The sequence below is a fragment of the Bufo gargarizans genome, chromosome 4 (assembly GCF_014858855.1).
Source record: "Bufo gargarizans isolate SCDJY-AF-19 chromosome 4, ASM1485885v1, whole genome shotgun sequence".
NCBI lineage: Eukaryota > Metazoa > Chordata > Amphibia > Anura > Bufonidae > Bufo > Bufo gargarizans.
In genome coordinates, this window is record NC_058083.1 from 392909749 (window position 1) to 392924260 (window position 14512).

The 14512-nt window shown below is 44.6% G+C and overlaps 1 protein-coding gene across 2 annotated transcripts in view; it reads left to right on the plus strand.

The window, feature by feature from the left end:
* TTC27 (tetratricopeptide repeat domain 27) overlaps positions 1–14512 on the plus strand; it is a 370180-nt gene that overhangs the window by 105386 nt on the left and 250282 nt on the right. For both annotated transcript variants that reach the window (XM_044290184.1, XM_044290186.1), the window contains 2 exons: positions 6168–6301; positions 11412–11524. In XM_044290184.1, coding sequence (XP_044146119.1) covers positions 6168–6301; positions 11412–11524 — 247 coding nt within the window. The remainder of the gene's footprint in view (positions 1–6167; positions 6302–11411; positions 11525–14512) is intronic.

Below are 14512 nucleotides of genomic sequence, written 5' to 3' on the forward strand. Positions count from 1 at the left end.
ATCAGCGTCACAGACCACCTTTTTAATGCCATTAATTAGACACAACTGTCACAGCATCCAACAATTGGCAAAGCATTGTGGCAAATTGTGTCCTCTAATCTACTTGATCGGATATAGTCTACAAACACTGTCTGGTTGTTGTAGTTTATTCTAGTATATGTGGATCTTAAGTTTTTAATATGTGGTTCCTTGACATCATAATAAAGACATTGTTATTTATGTATGTTGTGAGTAAAAGTGGAAAAAATTATCATTTCAGCACACAAAGAGGTCTTTGCAGCCAAGGGATGAGTGAGTACAGTGCTGGCTCTGAAGTTGGTATTTCTCAGGTCAGAACTTTCCGGTCTGTGAGGAATGGCTTTAAAATGTTTCTCTTTTTGTTAATTAGAAATGTTTTTTAGAGATAGATAAAATATATTACTTAGTAACTTGAAGAACAGGGCACTGCTATGACCATAGAGCAGGTCTCACATGCGTGATGGCTATGGGATCAGTGCTTGGCTATTTTTGTAAGTCTCATATCACTGAATGGAGGTGTGACTGTGCATGCTTAGGAATACACTTTAAGCCATTATATATTTTGTGGACATCTATTATGAGAAAGATATACCAATCAACCATAGCATTAAAACCATATGCCTATTATTTAGTAGTTTCCACTTGTACCACCAAAACAGAAGATCCTAAAAGTTCTATAAAGTGGTTTGTGGGAACTCCATGGATCAAACTTGTTTTTCAAGCACAGCCCACTGATGCTTAAACTGACTGAGAAATAAATTAAAGGCTAAGTTAATGCGTAATAAAGGGGTTGTCCAGGACTAGAAAAAAAGATGTCTGTTTCCTTCCAAAGACGGAACTAGAACTGTCCACAGGTTGAGTGTGACATTACAGCTCAGCTGAGCTGCCATACCAGGCACAATCCATGGACAGGTGTGAGGCTGTTTGGAAAGCAGCCATATTTTTCTAATTCTGGACAACCCCTTTAAACTCTGTCATGTCCCTCAAACCATTCCTGAACAAGTTTTACAGTGTCAGAGGGTGCATTATCCTGCTGAAAGAGGACACTGTTATTTGGGAATAATGCTGCCATGAAGGGGTATGCTTGCTCTTCAGTAATGTTTAAGTAGGTTATATGTGTCAGGGTATGAGCCACATGTATACCAGGACCTAATTTCTTCAACCAGAGCATTGCCCAGGGCATCACACTGCCTCCACCACCGTCTTGTCTTCTTCCCAACCTAGTGCAACCTTGTGCTATCTCTTCCCTAGGTAAGCATCACATGGTGTAGAGAAATAGATAATTAGTCAGACCACCTTCTTCCATTCTCTATGTTCAATTTCTGATGTTTATTGCACATACTAGGTGCCTTCATTAGTGGATAGGGCTGCAGCTATTGATTATTTTAGTAATTAAGTATTCTATCGAATAATTGAGTACTCTAATGAGAAAAAACTAATTGAAAGAACATTTTTCTTTATAAAAACTCATTAGCCCCCCGTGCCATCAGTCCTCAGCGCCATCAGCCCTTCAGGTCTTCAGTCCTCTGTGCCATCAGCCCCTCCGTGCCATCATGTCCCCCACTCCCCCATTGCCATCAACCCCTCCGTGCCATCATGTCCCCCACTCCCCAGTGCCATCAGCCTCTCGTGCCATCATGTCCCCCACTCCCCCAGTGCCATCAGCCCCTCCATGCCATCATGTCCCCCAGTGCCATCAGCCCCTCCATGCCATCATGTCCCCCAGTGCCATTAGCCTCTCCATGTCATCATGTCCCCCACTGCCATCAGCCTCTCCATGCCATAAATTCCCCCACTGCCATCAGCCCCTGCATGCTGTCATGTCCCCCACTCCCCCGGTGCCATCAGCCTATCCATGCCATCATGTCCCCCACTCCCCAGTACCATCATGTCCCTCAGTGCCATCCCCCTAAATGCCATCATGTCCCCCAGTGCCATCAGCCTCTCCATGCCATGTCCTCCCAACATGCACTGAGACCTGACATCACAAAGCGTCAGGCAGCACACGCTGACGATGTGTGGACGCCAGGTCCAGGACAGTGCAGCGTGGTGCTGATGGGAGACCACGGAGCGGTGAGTGAAAGGCTTCACTTCACTCACGCTCTGTGGTCACATAATCAAAATGAATCCTCGATGCAGGAAAACTGCATCGAGGATTTTTTTGTGTCAATTAAATTGAGTAATCGTTGCAGCCCTATTAGTGGACATGGTTCAGTGTAGGCATTTTACCAGCTCTGTAGTTACACAACTACAAACTTTAACAAGCTCTAATGCACTGGATGTTCTAGCACATTTCTGTTATAGCCTGCTTTGACTTTTTGTTCTGTATTAGCTCTTTTGTGTATTTGGAATAGATGGGCTAGCTTTCACTCCCACTTGACCATTGAGTCTTGTATGCTAATGACCCTGTCGCAAGTTCAACAACTGTCTTTCCTTGGGCCACTTTTGGTAGATACAAACCACTGCTTTGAAGATGTTCTGACCCAGTGGCCCCTCCCATAACAATTTGGCCCATTTCAGAGTAGCTCAGGTCCTGACGCTTGCCTGTTTTAACTGATTCCAACTTAAATAACTGACGGTTCATTCGTTTGGTACTTTATCCCTCCAATTTATGGTTGTTATTGTCATAATGAAATTTTTCCTGAATATATTTTACCTTTTTTCCCGTTCATCACGCTACTAACGTAAATACAATATTCCACAATGCTGAACATTCCATGGTACTGCTGTACATATTTGTATATGAATTTATCTTTCTGTCATTATTGCAACATTCTACAGTCATCAGGTTATGCCAACTAGGGCCCGAGGCACATTTTCATAAGGGACGTCTTGAACTGCTCTAATTCTAAAAAGTCTTTCCCGTTATGAAGCCTCTAAGCTGGTTAAAAAAATTCTCTTTAAGATACACAACAGATCATAAAGATAGTTCTTTCATTTCATTAGGCACGACAGGAGGTTAACTACCAGTATATATGCTGTTGTGGAACATGCTTTCCTGTATTCTAAAGCGAGATCTTTCTAGAAAGCGTGAGTCTTGTGATGGTCACATGCGTCTGATAATGCAGCTGCTGCACATTTCCCTGTCTGAAGGTATTTGCACCTGGTGACAATAATTAGGCCAGACATCTGAGCACTTTATGCTTATTATGTTTTTTTTTTTTTTTTACTGAGGATGGAGTAAGATTTATAGATTTTATTAAAGAATAATAAATGTGTCAGGGCATATGTCACTGGCTTCCTTTGATGAGATTTTCTTTAATATTAGGATATTGCAGATACTATTTGATAATTCCAGCTCTAGAGTAGAAGCAATTATGTGGGCAATGGGCACCCAAACATCAAATCCAAATAGTCTTGTGGAACTGATTACAAAAGCAAGGACATTAAAGGAGTATTCCAGGTACAACAAGAAATTCCATATCCACTTGATAAGGGTTTTTACTGTCAAAGGGGTTATCCAGCCTTTTTTTATTTTTAAACTTACACCCCAGCCTTTATTACCTATTCCCCACTGCTCTAGTATAGTTTCCAGGCTGTCTTGACTGGTCTTCTCATGTGTAAATCTCTGGATGTACATTGTCTTGTGTGCCGCAGCAGCTGTCTGGCTTCAGCTGTGATGTATCCTCAAGCAGCACATGACCCAGTAGTGACATGCCACTTGGGGACACGTGACCACTGAGGTCAGTCATTGGCTGCAGCGGTGCACGTGACCCATTCCATCCAGAAGACCAGTAAAGAGAGTGGGGGAGCTGTAATGGAATGGTGTGGAACAGATGAGTATGCATTTTTCACAGGTATCACAGGCTGGGTGGAAATTTTAAAAAAATCCCCCAAAAATCTGAATTTATTAAGGGTTTACTGCTGGTACCAGCATTGGACACAAGAACTGTGGTTCCATGTTCCCCTTTGAATTTAGTGTCATGCAAACATGTGCACTGAGGCTCCATTCAAACTTATGCAACTGGCTGAGATGGTCGAGTAGAGTGCTTGATTCTTTTTGGCAGTACCATTTAGTACCATGAATGGAATGGCAGAATGCATGCTCTACTGCCGCACCTCCGTAGTAGAGACAGGAGTCTCCTGTTCTCCAGATCTGAAGTTGTCCCAGCATTCAGATCTCCACTGATATTTAGCGGTATGGCCTGGGTTGACATTGGCATTAGTGCAGTGAGGTTGAAGCCAAGCCAATGCCGTAAATTGTTCTGCACCAACCTTGGTTTCCTCAAAACCAAGAGACTGTGTTGGTCTACTGGATGTCACTAGAGCTGACTTGCAACTCAGGACTCATGACCACTACTTATACTTGTACCACCCACTTATCTATTTACAGAGGTATAAATGCCATTTTATAATTTAATTTTTGTCTATTATCTTAAAAGTGGCATTTCAGAGAATAAATGTTTTACAAACCCATAACGATCCTCTACAATAGCATGGCGGTGGTTTAGAAGCCTCATATGTAATGACGTAACCTTTAAATGCTTTATTCTGGTCAGTACACAGTCATTTTTCATTTAATAATGTAGATATTTTATGCATAGGAGCTAGTGGAGCCCTATTCTTTTTTCTGTTATTTTTTTTATTGCCTTAAGTTCTCTTAGAGCATGGCAGCATGCATTCATTACAGTGGCGGTCCACGGCCACTGATGTTCTACTCAATAGTTCAGGGTTTTCTATATCCCAGCTCCGCAGATCCTACCTCCTCCTCTCCTCTTCCAAGCAGACCCGGCTGCCAGAGTTGCTCTGTCCCTCTACCAGGCTGTGGCTTGCTTACCAGCACGGCCTCTCTTTGTCTGCCTCTAGGGTGTGCTCTCCCTCCAGCTCTTAAACGGACAGCATGCACATACTCTAATCTGCTCCAGCCTATGGCTGGCTACCTTGGGGTATCTAAGGCACCTTCACTTGTGAAAAGGTGCCTAAGCAATAGGTTCCTAACTTGCTAGTATTCTGCAAAGGTGTGCTATATTCATTGTATGCCTGTTTCCTGGATTGTGACACTCTGCTTCCTGACCTGACCTGTGCCTGTCCTCCATATTTACCATTCGCTGCCCACCATAACATCCACATATTCCGCCTATCCTGACCTTGGCTTGTCCCTGACTCTAGTTTTGCCTGACCCCTCAGTGTCCTGCACTGGAGTCACTTGACCCCCGTGGGTCAGTTGTCAGTCGTACAGAGTGCTTCAGGTGGTAGCAGCCCTGCAGAGAAGTCCAGAAGTACAGGGCTTAATGGGTGGAAACCAGGGGACTTGCCCAGGATAATGCCCTGAGGAATACCCCAAAGTGAAAACTGTTAGGTTGACTCGGTGGTTTGATACTCACTGCCATAACAGCGGCAGCATATGTATATTTGCACCATTTAATTAAACCTTTTGCTTCTGGCTGCCTATACACCTTGTGTGCCTGTCAATTGCTTGTATCATGTATTTATGTCTTTAGGTTGTAAGTATCGGTGTGCATGATCCAAGGATCTATATAATGATAGCAGGACTCCCCTCTGTTCAGTGAAATAGCTGCAGATGTGCCCTGTTATGTACCTCTTGTATTACACGTACCATGTGTTTGCTGCAATTAAAAATTGATTTTTGTCTGAGCAATAACAAATTCCAGAACAGATAATATAGAATCACACGAGCAAGGCACTTCCTCGCCGTCATAGCCATTTATTTTTAGCTTCCATCAGCACCTTTATTACAGACGCCGCACAGAAATAAAGCGTTCTATACACAGGAGAGCTGCCGTCATAAGACCATTATTATTTTTCAATTAAAATCCAGTATTTCGTAGGGAGCAGACTGGTAACATTTGTAATTATTCTTTATGTCAGACACATTCAGAACAAAGGACTGCGCGATCTGGCATGTCTCATTGTGCTGTGTGGGAGAGTCCCCGTGGAATGATTAGGTGTGAGCGGTATAGAAAGATTACAATGCTGCACAGTGACTAAGTAACAGACCTGGTCACTTGTCACCTGCAGCGTCCGTGGATGCGGGCACCTGGCACACTCCTCTCTTTCCGCACTGGAAGAGTTAACTGTCTCAATGGCGGCATTTTCTTTCTCCTGTAAAGCAAAAGGCAGAAAGAGGAACTGGGACCGTTGCCTGACAGGCAGTAAATTGATGTGAATTGTGTCTTCATTTCCTGCAGGTGCTTTGGGAAAACGGACCCGGTTTCAGGAAAACGACTTGGCTCAACTTGTTTTAGATGTTCAAAGGGAAGGAGATTCCTTGTTACGCAATGGACTGACGCCCGCTCCAACCCCTGTAGACAACCTGCCAAAGGTATGGAAAGCAAAACGATCACTTGTGCTTGCATCTTGAATAACCAGTTAATGACCACAGTGCAGTCCCTTCAACCCTTTCCATTCTTTTTCTTCTGTGACTGTAACGGAGGCTGCTGAACGTTGTCAGAGACCAGTGTGATATTTTGTGTTCCGCAACTGTCGCCCAGTATTGCTGGCAGCATGCTACCAGTATATTGCTTATATTGGTTATTAAGACACAAAGTTCTGAAATAGTTTTAATAATCAAACTAATAGCTACATTTTGTGCTTGGTGACTATTAAATGTAGGAGGGTCATCTAGACTGTATCAGTCGCAGGTGTATGTTCGCTGGGGAAGGGGTTTACATAGATGGTACATTATTTCACATCTTTAAGTGTATAGTGTTTTATCAAAATCCATACTCTTCCTTCTTTCATTGTCCTTTAAGTGACAAAGTCTGTTCCATGCATGGTAGGACATTTATTATCTATCTATCTATCGCTCATATATCTATCTATCATCTTTGTCTGTCTATATATATTGTAAAGGAGGTACACCCAATAAATTTATATATATATCACCCTTGGTGTCCCATAATCATATTGAAATTGATCTGCCAATTGTCAGACATGTTGGTACATTAAATCATTGTTGTTATCCTGTATATGTGCAGGTCCTTCTGAATGAGGTCTATTTACTTGTCTTTATCTACACGATGGCCAATGTTTAAAATAATAGTAGAGAGAAATGTGGCCCTTTTGTCATGAGCAGATCACATGTGGTAAAGTGTAGTATTCTCAGCAGGGCCGGTGCAAGGATTTTTGCTAACACAAGCGAAGCTACAATTTGGCACCCCCCCCCCCCCCGTCACATCCCCCCGTTACATCACCCCCGTCCCCATGTCAGATTTCACCGCATCAATGTCTCATTTCTCCCCCTCTATGTCACATCACTCCCTTTTTTTTACATCACCCTCTTCGTGTCACATCAGCCACTATGTGTCACATTTCTTCCCCCTCCATGGCACATCATCCCCCCATGTCACATTTCTTCCCCTCCATCGTGATTTATTTAAAGAGGACCTTTCATGGGTCTAAACATTGTAAGATATCTATCTGTATATGTAGTGCGCCACCCAGGGATCTCCCTGCACTTCCTGGGCGCCGCTCCGTTAGCCCACTGTGACCCCCGTTACCGTCTCCGCCGCTGTAAGATAATTACGACTATCGGAGAAATGGGGATGAGACATCAGCTTCTCTCCTGGGCGTTCCTTCTCCCTGGCTGTAGCGCTGACCTATCGCAATGCAGTGCATCACAGCTACAGCCAGGGAGAAGGTGAGTTTTTTTTTTCCTTCTCCCTGGCTTTGACGCTCTGCGCTGCGATTGGACAGCGCTAAAGCCAGGGAGAAGGAACGCCCAGGAGAGAAGCTGATGTCTCCTCCCTGTTGCGAAGTTGGTAGTAATTGGCATACACCGCTGGAGACAGTAACAGGGGCCACAGCGGGGCAAACGGAGCGGCGCCCAGCGATATTAGTAAGTGCAGTGAGATCCCTGGGCACCTCGCTACATATACAGATATATTTTTAAAAAAGTCCCCTGCAACCTAAGGCAGCCGCTTGGTCTGCCTTATTATAGCGCCGGGCCTGATTCTCAGGATGACTAAGGCTACAGGCACATGACAGTAAAAAACTGCTGCATGAAGACCGTTCTCAGAACCATTGCCGGCTATGAGACTATTCACATGGCCGTCAAAAAATAGAACATGTCCTATTTTTTGTCTGTTTTTATAGCCACATGAACCCCATTGAAATCAATAGGATCGTTTTTAACTGCTGCTTAGACAGGAGGGCACCCATCTAACGTCCATTAAAAACTGGTACACTAGGACAATATGGCCTTTAAGGGGTTAAAAAAAATTACTCACCTCATCCACTTGCACCCGCAGAGGCATTGCTCCTCCCTTTATTGAAAAGGACCTGCGTTCAGCGTGATGACGTCACCACTCGCTCATGCTGAGCACAGGTCCTTCGGCAGGTCCTTTTCAATTAAAAGAGGAGCGGCTACTATGGGAGACATTATTACTGCTGGAGCCACTATGTGGCTCATTATTACAGATGGGGACCACCATGGGGACATTATTGTCCGCAATTGCGAACAAGAATAGGACATGCTCTGTCATTTTTGTGGGGCCGCGGAACAGAACTACAGCATGTGCTGTCCGCATCTTTTGCGGCCCCATTGAAATAAATGGTTCCGCAAAATTGCAGAAAGGATGCGGACTCATTCATGTGGTCGTCTGAACGAGCGCTAAAGTTGTATTTGCACTTAGTGGTTGAAGTGTGGTTAAAAACGCATCAAAACCACCTCCAGTTTTACTGTGATTTGACACAGGTTTGTGATGCGGTAAATGACTAGGTAGTGTTTACAGGTGAAACATGCTGAAATATGTGTGTCATTGGGAATGCTGAAGACGATGCAGTGTGGTCTGCATGTGGATCACTGCTAATTGTTGGTCCGCACCTGTACATACTATTTGTCCAGGCAGCGTAAAAGATGGGAATAACCATATCATTGAATTGAAAAATGGCCTTCAGTATTAATGGGTTTTTATCCACAATACAAACTTATACCCTACTCACAGGATAGGAGAAAGGTATATGATTAGTGGGTGTCCGACTGCTGGGACACCGGGCAATCACAGAAATAAAGGTCTCATGTCCCCATAGGAATGAAGTGGCCTGTTTAGCGCGCACGCTACTGCTGCATCCACTCTTCATGGGACTGCCAGAAATAGCCATTTGCTGTGCTCTGTGATCCCCAGAGGTCCTTTAGGGAATGAATGTATAAGCAGTGCACAAGCTCGACCTGTTGCTCTATTCATACATGGACATGAGATCCCCCTTCTCATGATCAGTGAGGGTCTGCCAGAGTATGTGGCACTCTTTGTGGGCTTACATTTTGGCTCACAGAGGGTTGTCCCAAGCGGGAAACTCCTCTATGAGGTCTATAAAGGTCTACAGGTATGGATTGTCTTAGTGAGATTAAACATTTAGTAACATATAACATAGTACATAAGGACGAAAAAAGACATTTGTCCATCCAGTTCGGCCTGTCATCCTGCAAGTTGATCCAGAGGAAGGCAAAAAAACCCTGTGAGGTAGAAGCCAATTTTCCTCACTTTAGGGGAATAAAAATTCCTTCCCGACTCCAATCAGGCAATTGGAATAAATCCCTGGATCAACGACCCCTCTCTAGTAGCTATAGCCTGTAATATTATTACACTCCAGAAATACATCCAGGCCCCTCTTGAATTCCTCTATTGTACTCACCATCACCACCTCCTCAGGCAGAGTTCCATAGTCTCACTGCTCTTACCGTAAAGAATCCTCTTCTATGTTTGTGTTCAAACCTTCTTTCCTCCAGACGCAGAGGATGTCCCCTCGTCACAGTCCTGGGAATGAATAGATGATGGGATAGATCTCTGTACTGTCCCCTGATATATTTATACATATTAATTAGATCTCCTCTCAGTCGTCTTTTTTTCTAAAGTGAATAACCCTAATTTTGATAATCTTTCAGGGTACTGTAGTTGCCCCCATTCCAGTTATTACTTTAGTTGCCCTCCTCTGGACCCTCTCCAGCTCTGCTATGTCTGCTTTGTTCACTGGAGCCCAGAACTGTACACAGTACTCCATGTGTGGTCTGACTAATGATTTGTAAAGTGGTAGGACTATGTTCTCATCACGGGCATCTATGCCCCTTTTGATGCAACCCATTATCTTATTGGCCTTGGCAGCAGCTGCCTGACACTGTTTTTTGCAGCTTAGTTTGCTGTTTATTAAAATTCCTAGATCCTTTTCCATGTCAGTGTTACCGAGTGTTTTACCATTTAATAAGTACGGGTGACTTACATTATTCCTTCCCATGTGCATAACTTTACATTTGTCAGTGTTAAACCTTATCTGCCCAAGCCTCCAATCTATCCAGATCGTAGGTTCATTTAACAGAAGGACACCTGGTTCTCAAAGGCTAGGGCTGGCAAAGAACGATGTTCAGACACATAGCTCTTGTCCATATACACAGGATATATATACATTGCCAACTCACATTTCAAGCTTATAAGTGAATGTGACCTATGCAGCCGATTTTAGTATTAACAAAGTATAAACCGGTGTGAAAATCTATGGTCATGATCATGGCCCCTCAGTATCTTCAAACTACCTGTGAAATTGGTCCATATATAGGGACTGATAGGAGATGGGACAAGCATCCAGTGTATACAAAAAACTTATCCTTGGGGCTTTATTCACCCAGTGGAGGCCAAAAGAATGTGCTTTTGGCCTCTGTAGGGCTTGTTTATTAGGTCCCTTTATAAAACAATGTAGTACAAAAAAAGCAAACAAACATGTAAAGTGTGGTATACTTTTCGTGTACAATGGGAACCTGTCTGTATGTCTATACATTGGGATGGATCTCAGCCTTCCGTGAGTGGTATACTTTGGTAGAACTTCTGACGTAAGCTCTCAACGTGATGTGACCAGAGGTTACAGTAGATATTGGAGACCTCTCACAGTAATATTTGTTTTGATGTAATATGATTTATGGAAGGCACAAAAAGTCACTCTACATAAAGATTGCAATAAAGAGTAACTTGTGGCATAATCCTAATATTTAGGCTGTTTTCCAGTGTAGTTCTACATCTTTGAGTTCATTATTCCGACACTTCCATATTTCCTTCTGCATTCATACGCTGCTGTTTGATCCCCTTGATCCCTGTATTTTTTTGCATCAGGATAGGCAAATTGCACTATTCTTGCCTTCAGATATAATGGAGCCCTTTACAGAAATGGGAAAGCAATAGCATGAATAGAGCTTAGTTGAGCAATATCTGTGAAGAAAGCCATAGATCCCAGGGTAATATTTTTTGTCTGCAAGCAAGAATTACTAGCTGCATGAGACGCTTTCAGACAGTTTTGTATCTGTATTATCTATCCGCATTTTAGTTTTAGGGCAAGAAGGTCAGGCTTTATTCAGTTATCTGTAACCAGACCAAATTTTTGCAAGAATAGTTTTGTGATGTTGCAGTATCTTACATTTATGGTTTTAATTATGATCTTTTCACTGACAGAACCATGAGTTACAGGATGACACGGTCCTTAATAAAATCAAGTTAGCAGATCCAGATCAGTTCCAGATGCCTGATCTGTGTGCGGAAGAGCTGGCTCTGATTCTTGGGGTTTGGTAAGTGGTTAATGATTTTATTTTCATTTTTATTTTGAACAAAATTCTTTACTTGTATGAATGTAATGACGTCTGTAAGTACTAAAACACTTTTATATGTAGGTGTCCTATTTAAGCCACGGGGGAATTGGGAATGAACCAAGAAGATGAAATGATAAGACTTCCAAACATATCTCCCCTGTCTGTAGGATACACTGCTACAGTACATTTGGCAGTGCAGGACAGTATTTTTCTGCAATTATGATGACATTATAGATGACAATACAACAGGGGAAAAAAAAAAAAAGATGTAGATAGATGCGGCTACTATGCTACATGAGTTGTGTGACCCGTCTTGCTCACGATTCCGAGTTCAAGTCACCTTGAAGTTGGGTTCATACAGGATTGTCCCTGTTGTGCCCCTGAGGCTGCCCTTGTGTACAAGCAGAGCACGTGCCCCGAAAGGAGCGGCCCTACCTCTCAGTGGCTAAACCCTCTACTGTCGCCTATGTGGTCCTGAAGATTCTTCAACAACTCTCCCTAAAGTTACAACCCGTTTCCCCAGTTCAGATAAATTGTTCTTCAGGGGAGCAAAGTTTGAATGCGATCATAAAGACGTGTATAATGATGGTATCTTGATAAAATGGAGCGCACCACCACTTGCTTTTACTCTAGTTCTTAAGCTACAGTATATAAAGGTGTTCTTGATTAAAGTAAGCAGCTTACCTTGTCTAAAGGGCGGTGAAGTTGCTCCTTAGAGTCATGGTACTCAGGCTATAAACATACCTGCTTGATTAATACCTCTGTGGACAGCATATGTCATCGGAAGCCTGTTCTAAATCCTGCACACGTATCGTTGTCCTCTGGTTCCAGCACATGCACAGTAAAGCCCTGTGCACTTGCATCAGCTTTTTCAGTGCACTGCATATGCGTCACAAGCTGCTAGCCTGTCAGAAAAGGATTTCTGGTGAAAGCACACCCAGCCTTTCATGCGCATGCACTGGAACTAGAAGACAACCTCTCGTTTGCATGACTTCAAACTGACTTGAGATGATGTATCCCGTCCTCAGGGATGTCAGTTCAGCTAGATTGGGTCTGTTTAGAGCCTGGCCACCCTGACACTTCTGCTGAGTGACTCCAACTCCATAACTCCTGTAAGTTAAAGGGTTATTCCCATCCCAGACATTGGGGGGCATATGGCTAGGCTATGCCTCCAATGTCTGATAGGTGCGGGTCCCACCGCACCTATGCTTAGAACGTAGCCCACAAAGTCCCCGAGGACGCACCGCTCATGTGCGCCCTCTATTCATTCCTATGAGAGCACTGAAAATAGCAGAGTGCTGGCTCAGATTTTTCCGTCAGGCCCCATAGAAGTAAATGGAGCGGTGGCTACTCCTCCCATTTATTTCAATGGGACTTTTGAAAATTCCTGAGCATGAATGGAGGGCGGCCGCGTATGCGCGGTGCTTCCTCCGGGACTTTGTGGGCTTCGTTCTATGCATAGGTGTAGGTCCAAGAAGTGGGACCTGCACCTATCAGACATTTGGGGCATATCCTAGCGATATGCTCCCAATGTCTGAGATGGGAATAACCCTTTAATTCATATATGCACATGCAGCTACTAGGGCTGCACGATATATCGCAAAATTAATCGAATCGCGATAATCGGCAAATGCGATATGCCGATTTGGCCGACCCGAAAATGCCGCGATTATATATGAAGGGGCCCTGCGCACATAACTGGCTCTGTGTGTAAAGTATTTTACTAGTGTGTGAAACAATCTCTCTCCTATTGATAACAGGTCCAGCCTCTGTAATGCTCACTGTCACGATGAATGCACTGCAGCGAACAGCAGCGAGCGGGAAGGCCGGCGCGTGACTGACGTCACTTAGTAACGCTCCTGCTTCCTGAAGTGGGAGGAGCGTTACTAAGTGACGTCAGTCACGCGCCAGCCGGCCAGCTCGCTGCAGTGCATTCATAGTGACAGTGACTACAGAGGCCGGACCTGTTATCAATAGGAGAGAGATTGTTTTACACACTAGTAAAATACTTTACACACAAAGCCAGTTATGTGCGCAGTTTTGGACACAAAGAGCCATGAGGGGGACCAGCATAAGATGCTATATGTCTTATGCTGGCCCCCCTCATGGCCCTGTGTGTCATAGTACACATCCCCTATAACAGCGCCCTCCACAGATCCACCCCATAACGGCGCGTCCTCCACAGATCCACCCCATAACGGTGCGTCCTCCACAGATCCACCCCATAACAGCGCGTCCCCCACAGATCCACCCCATAACGGCACCCTCCACAGATCTACCCCATAACGGCGCCCTCCACAGATCCACCGCATAACGGCGCCCTCCACAGATCCACCGCATAACGGCGCCCTCCACAGATCCACCGCATAACGGCGCCCTCCACAGATCCACCGCATAACGGCGCCCTCCACAGATCCACCGCATAACGGCGCCCTCCACAGATCCACCGCATAACGGCGCCCTCCACAGATCCACCGCATAACGGCGCCCTCCACAGATCCACCGCATAACGGCGCCCTCCACAGATCCACCGCATAACGGCGCCCTCCACAGATCCACCGCATAACGGCGCCCTCCACAGATCCACCGCATAACGGCGCCCTCCACAGATCCACCCCATAACGGCGCCCTCCACAGATCCACCGCATAACGGCGCCCTCCACAGATCCACCGCATAACGGCGCCCTCCACAGATCCACCGCATAACGGCGCCCTCCACAGATCCACCGCATAACGGCGCCCTCCACAGATCCACCGCATAACGGCGCCCTCCACAGATTTTTTTGGAATAAAACCCTTTTTTATTTTCAAAGAAAAACATTTTTTTGCATTATCCCTTCCCAAGACCCATAACTTTATTTTTCTTTCTATGGAGTTGTGTGAGGGCTTGATTTTTGTGGGACATGTTCTATTTTTTTGCGGAACGGAAATATGGAAACAGAGTGCACATGGAGTACCTTCCATTTT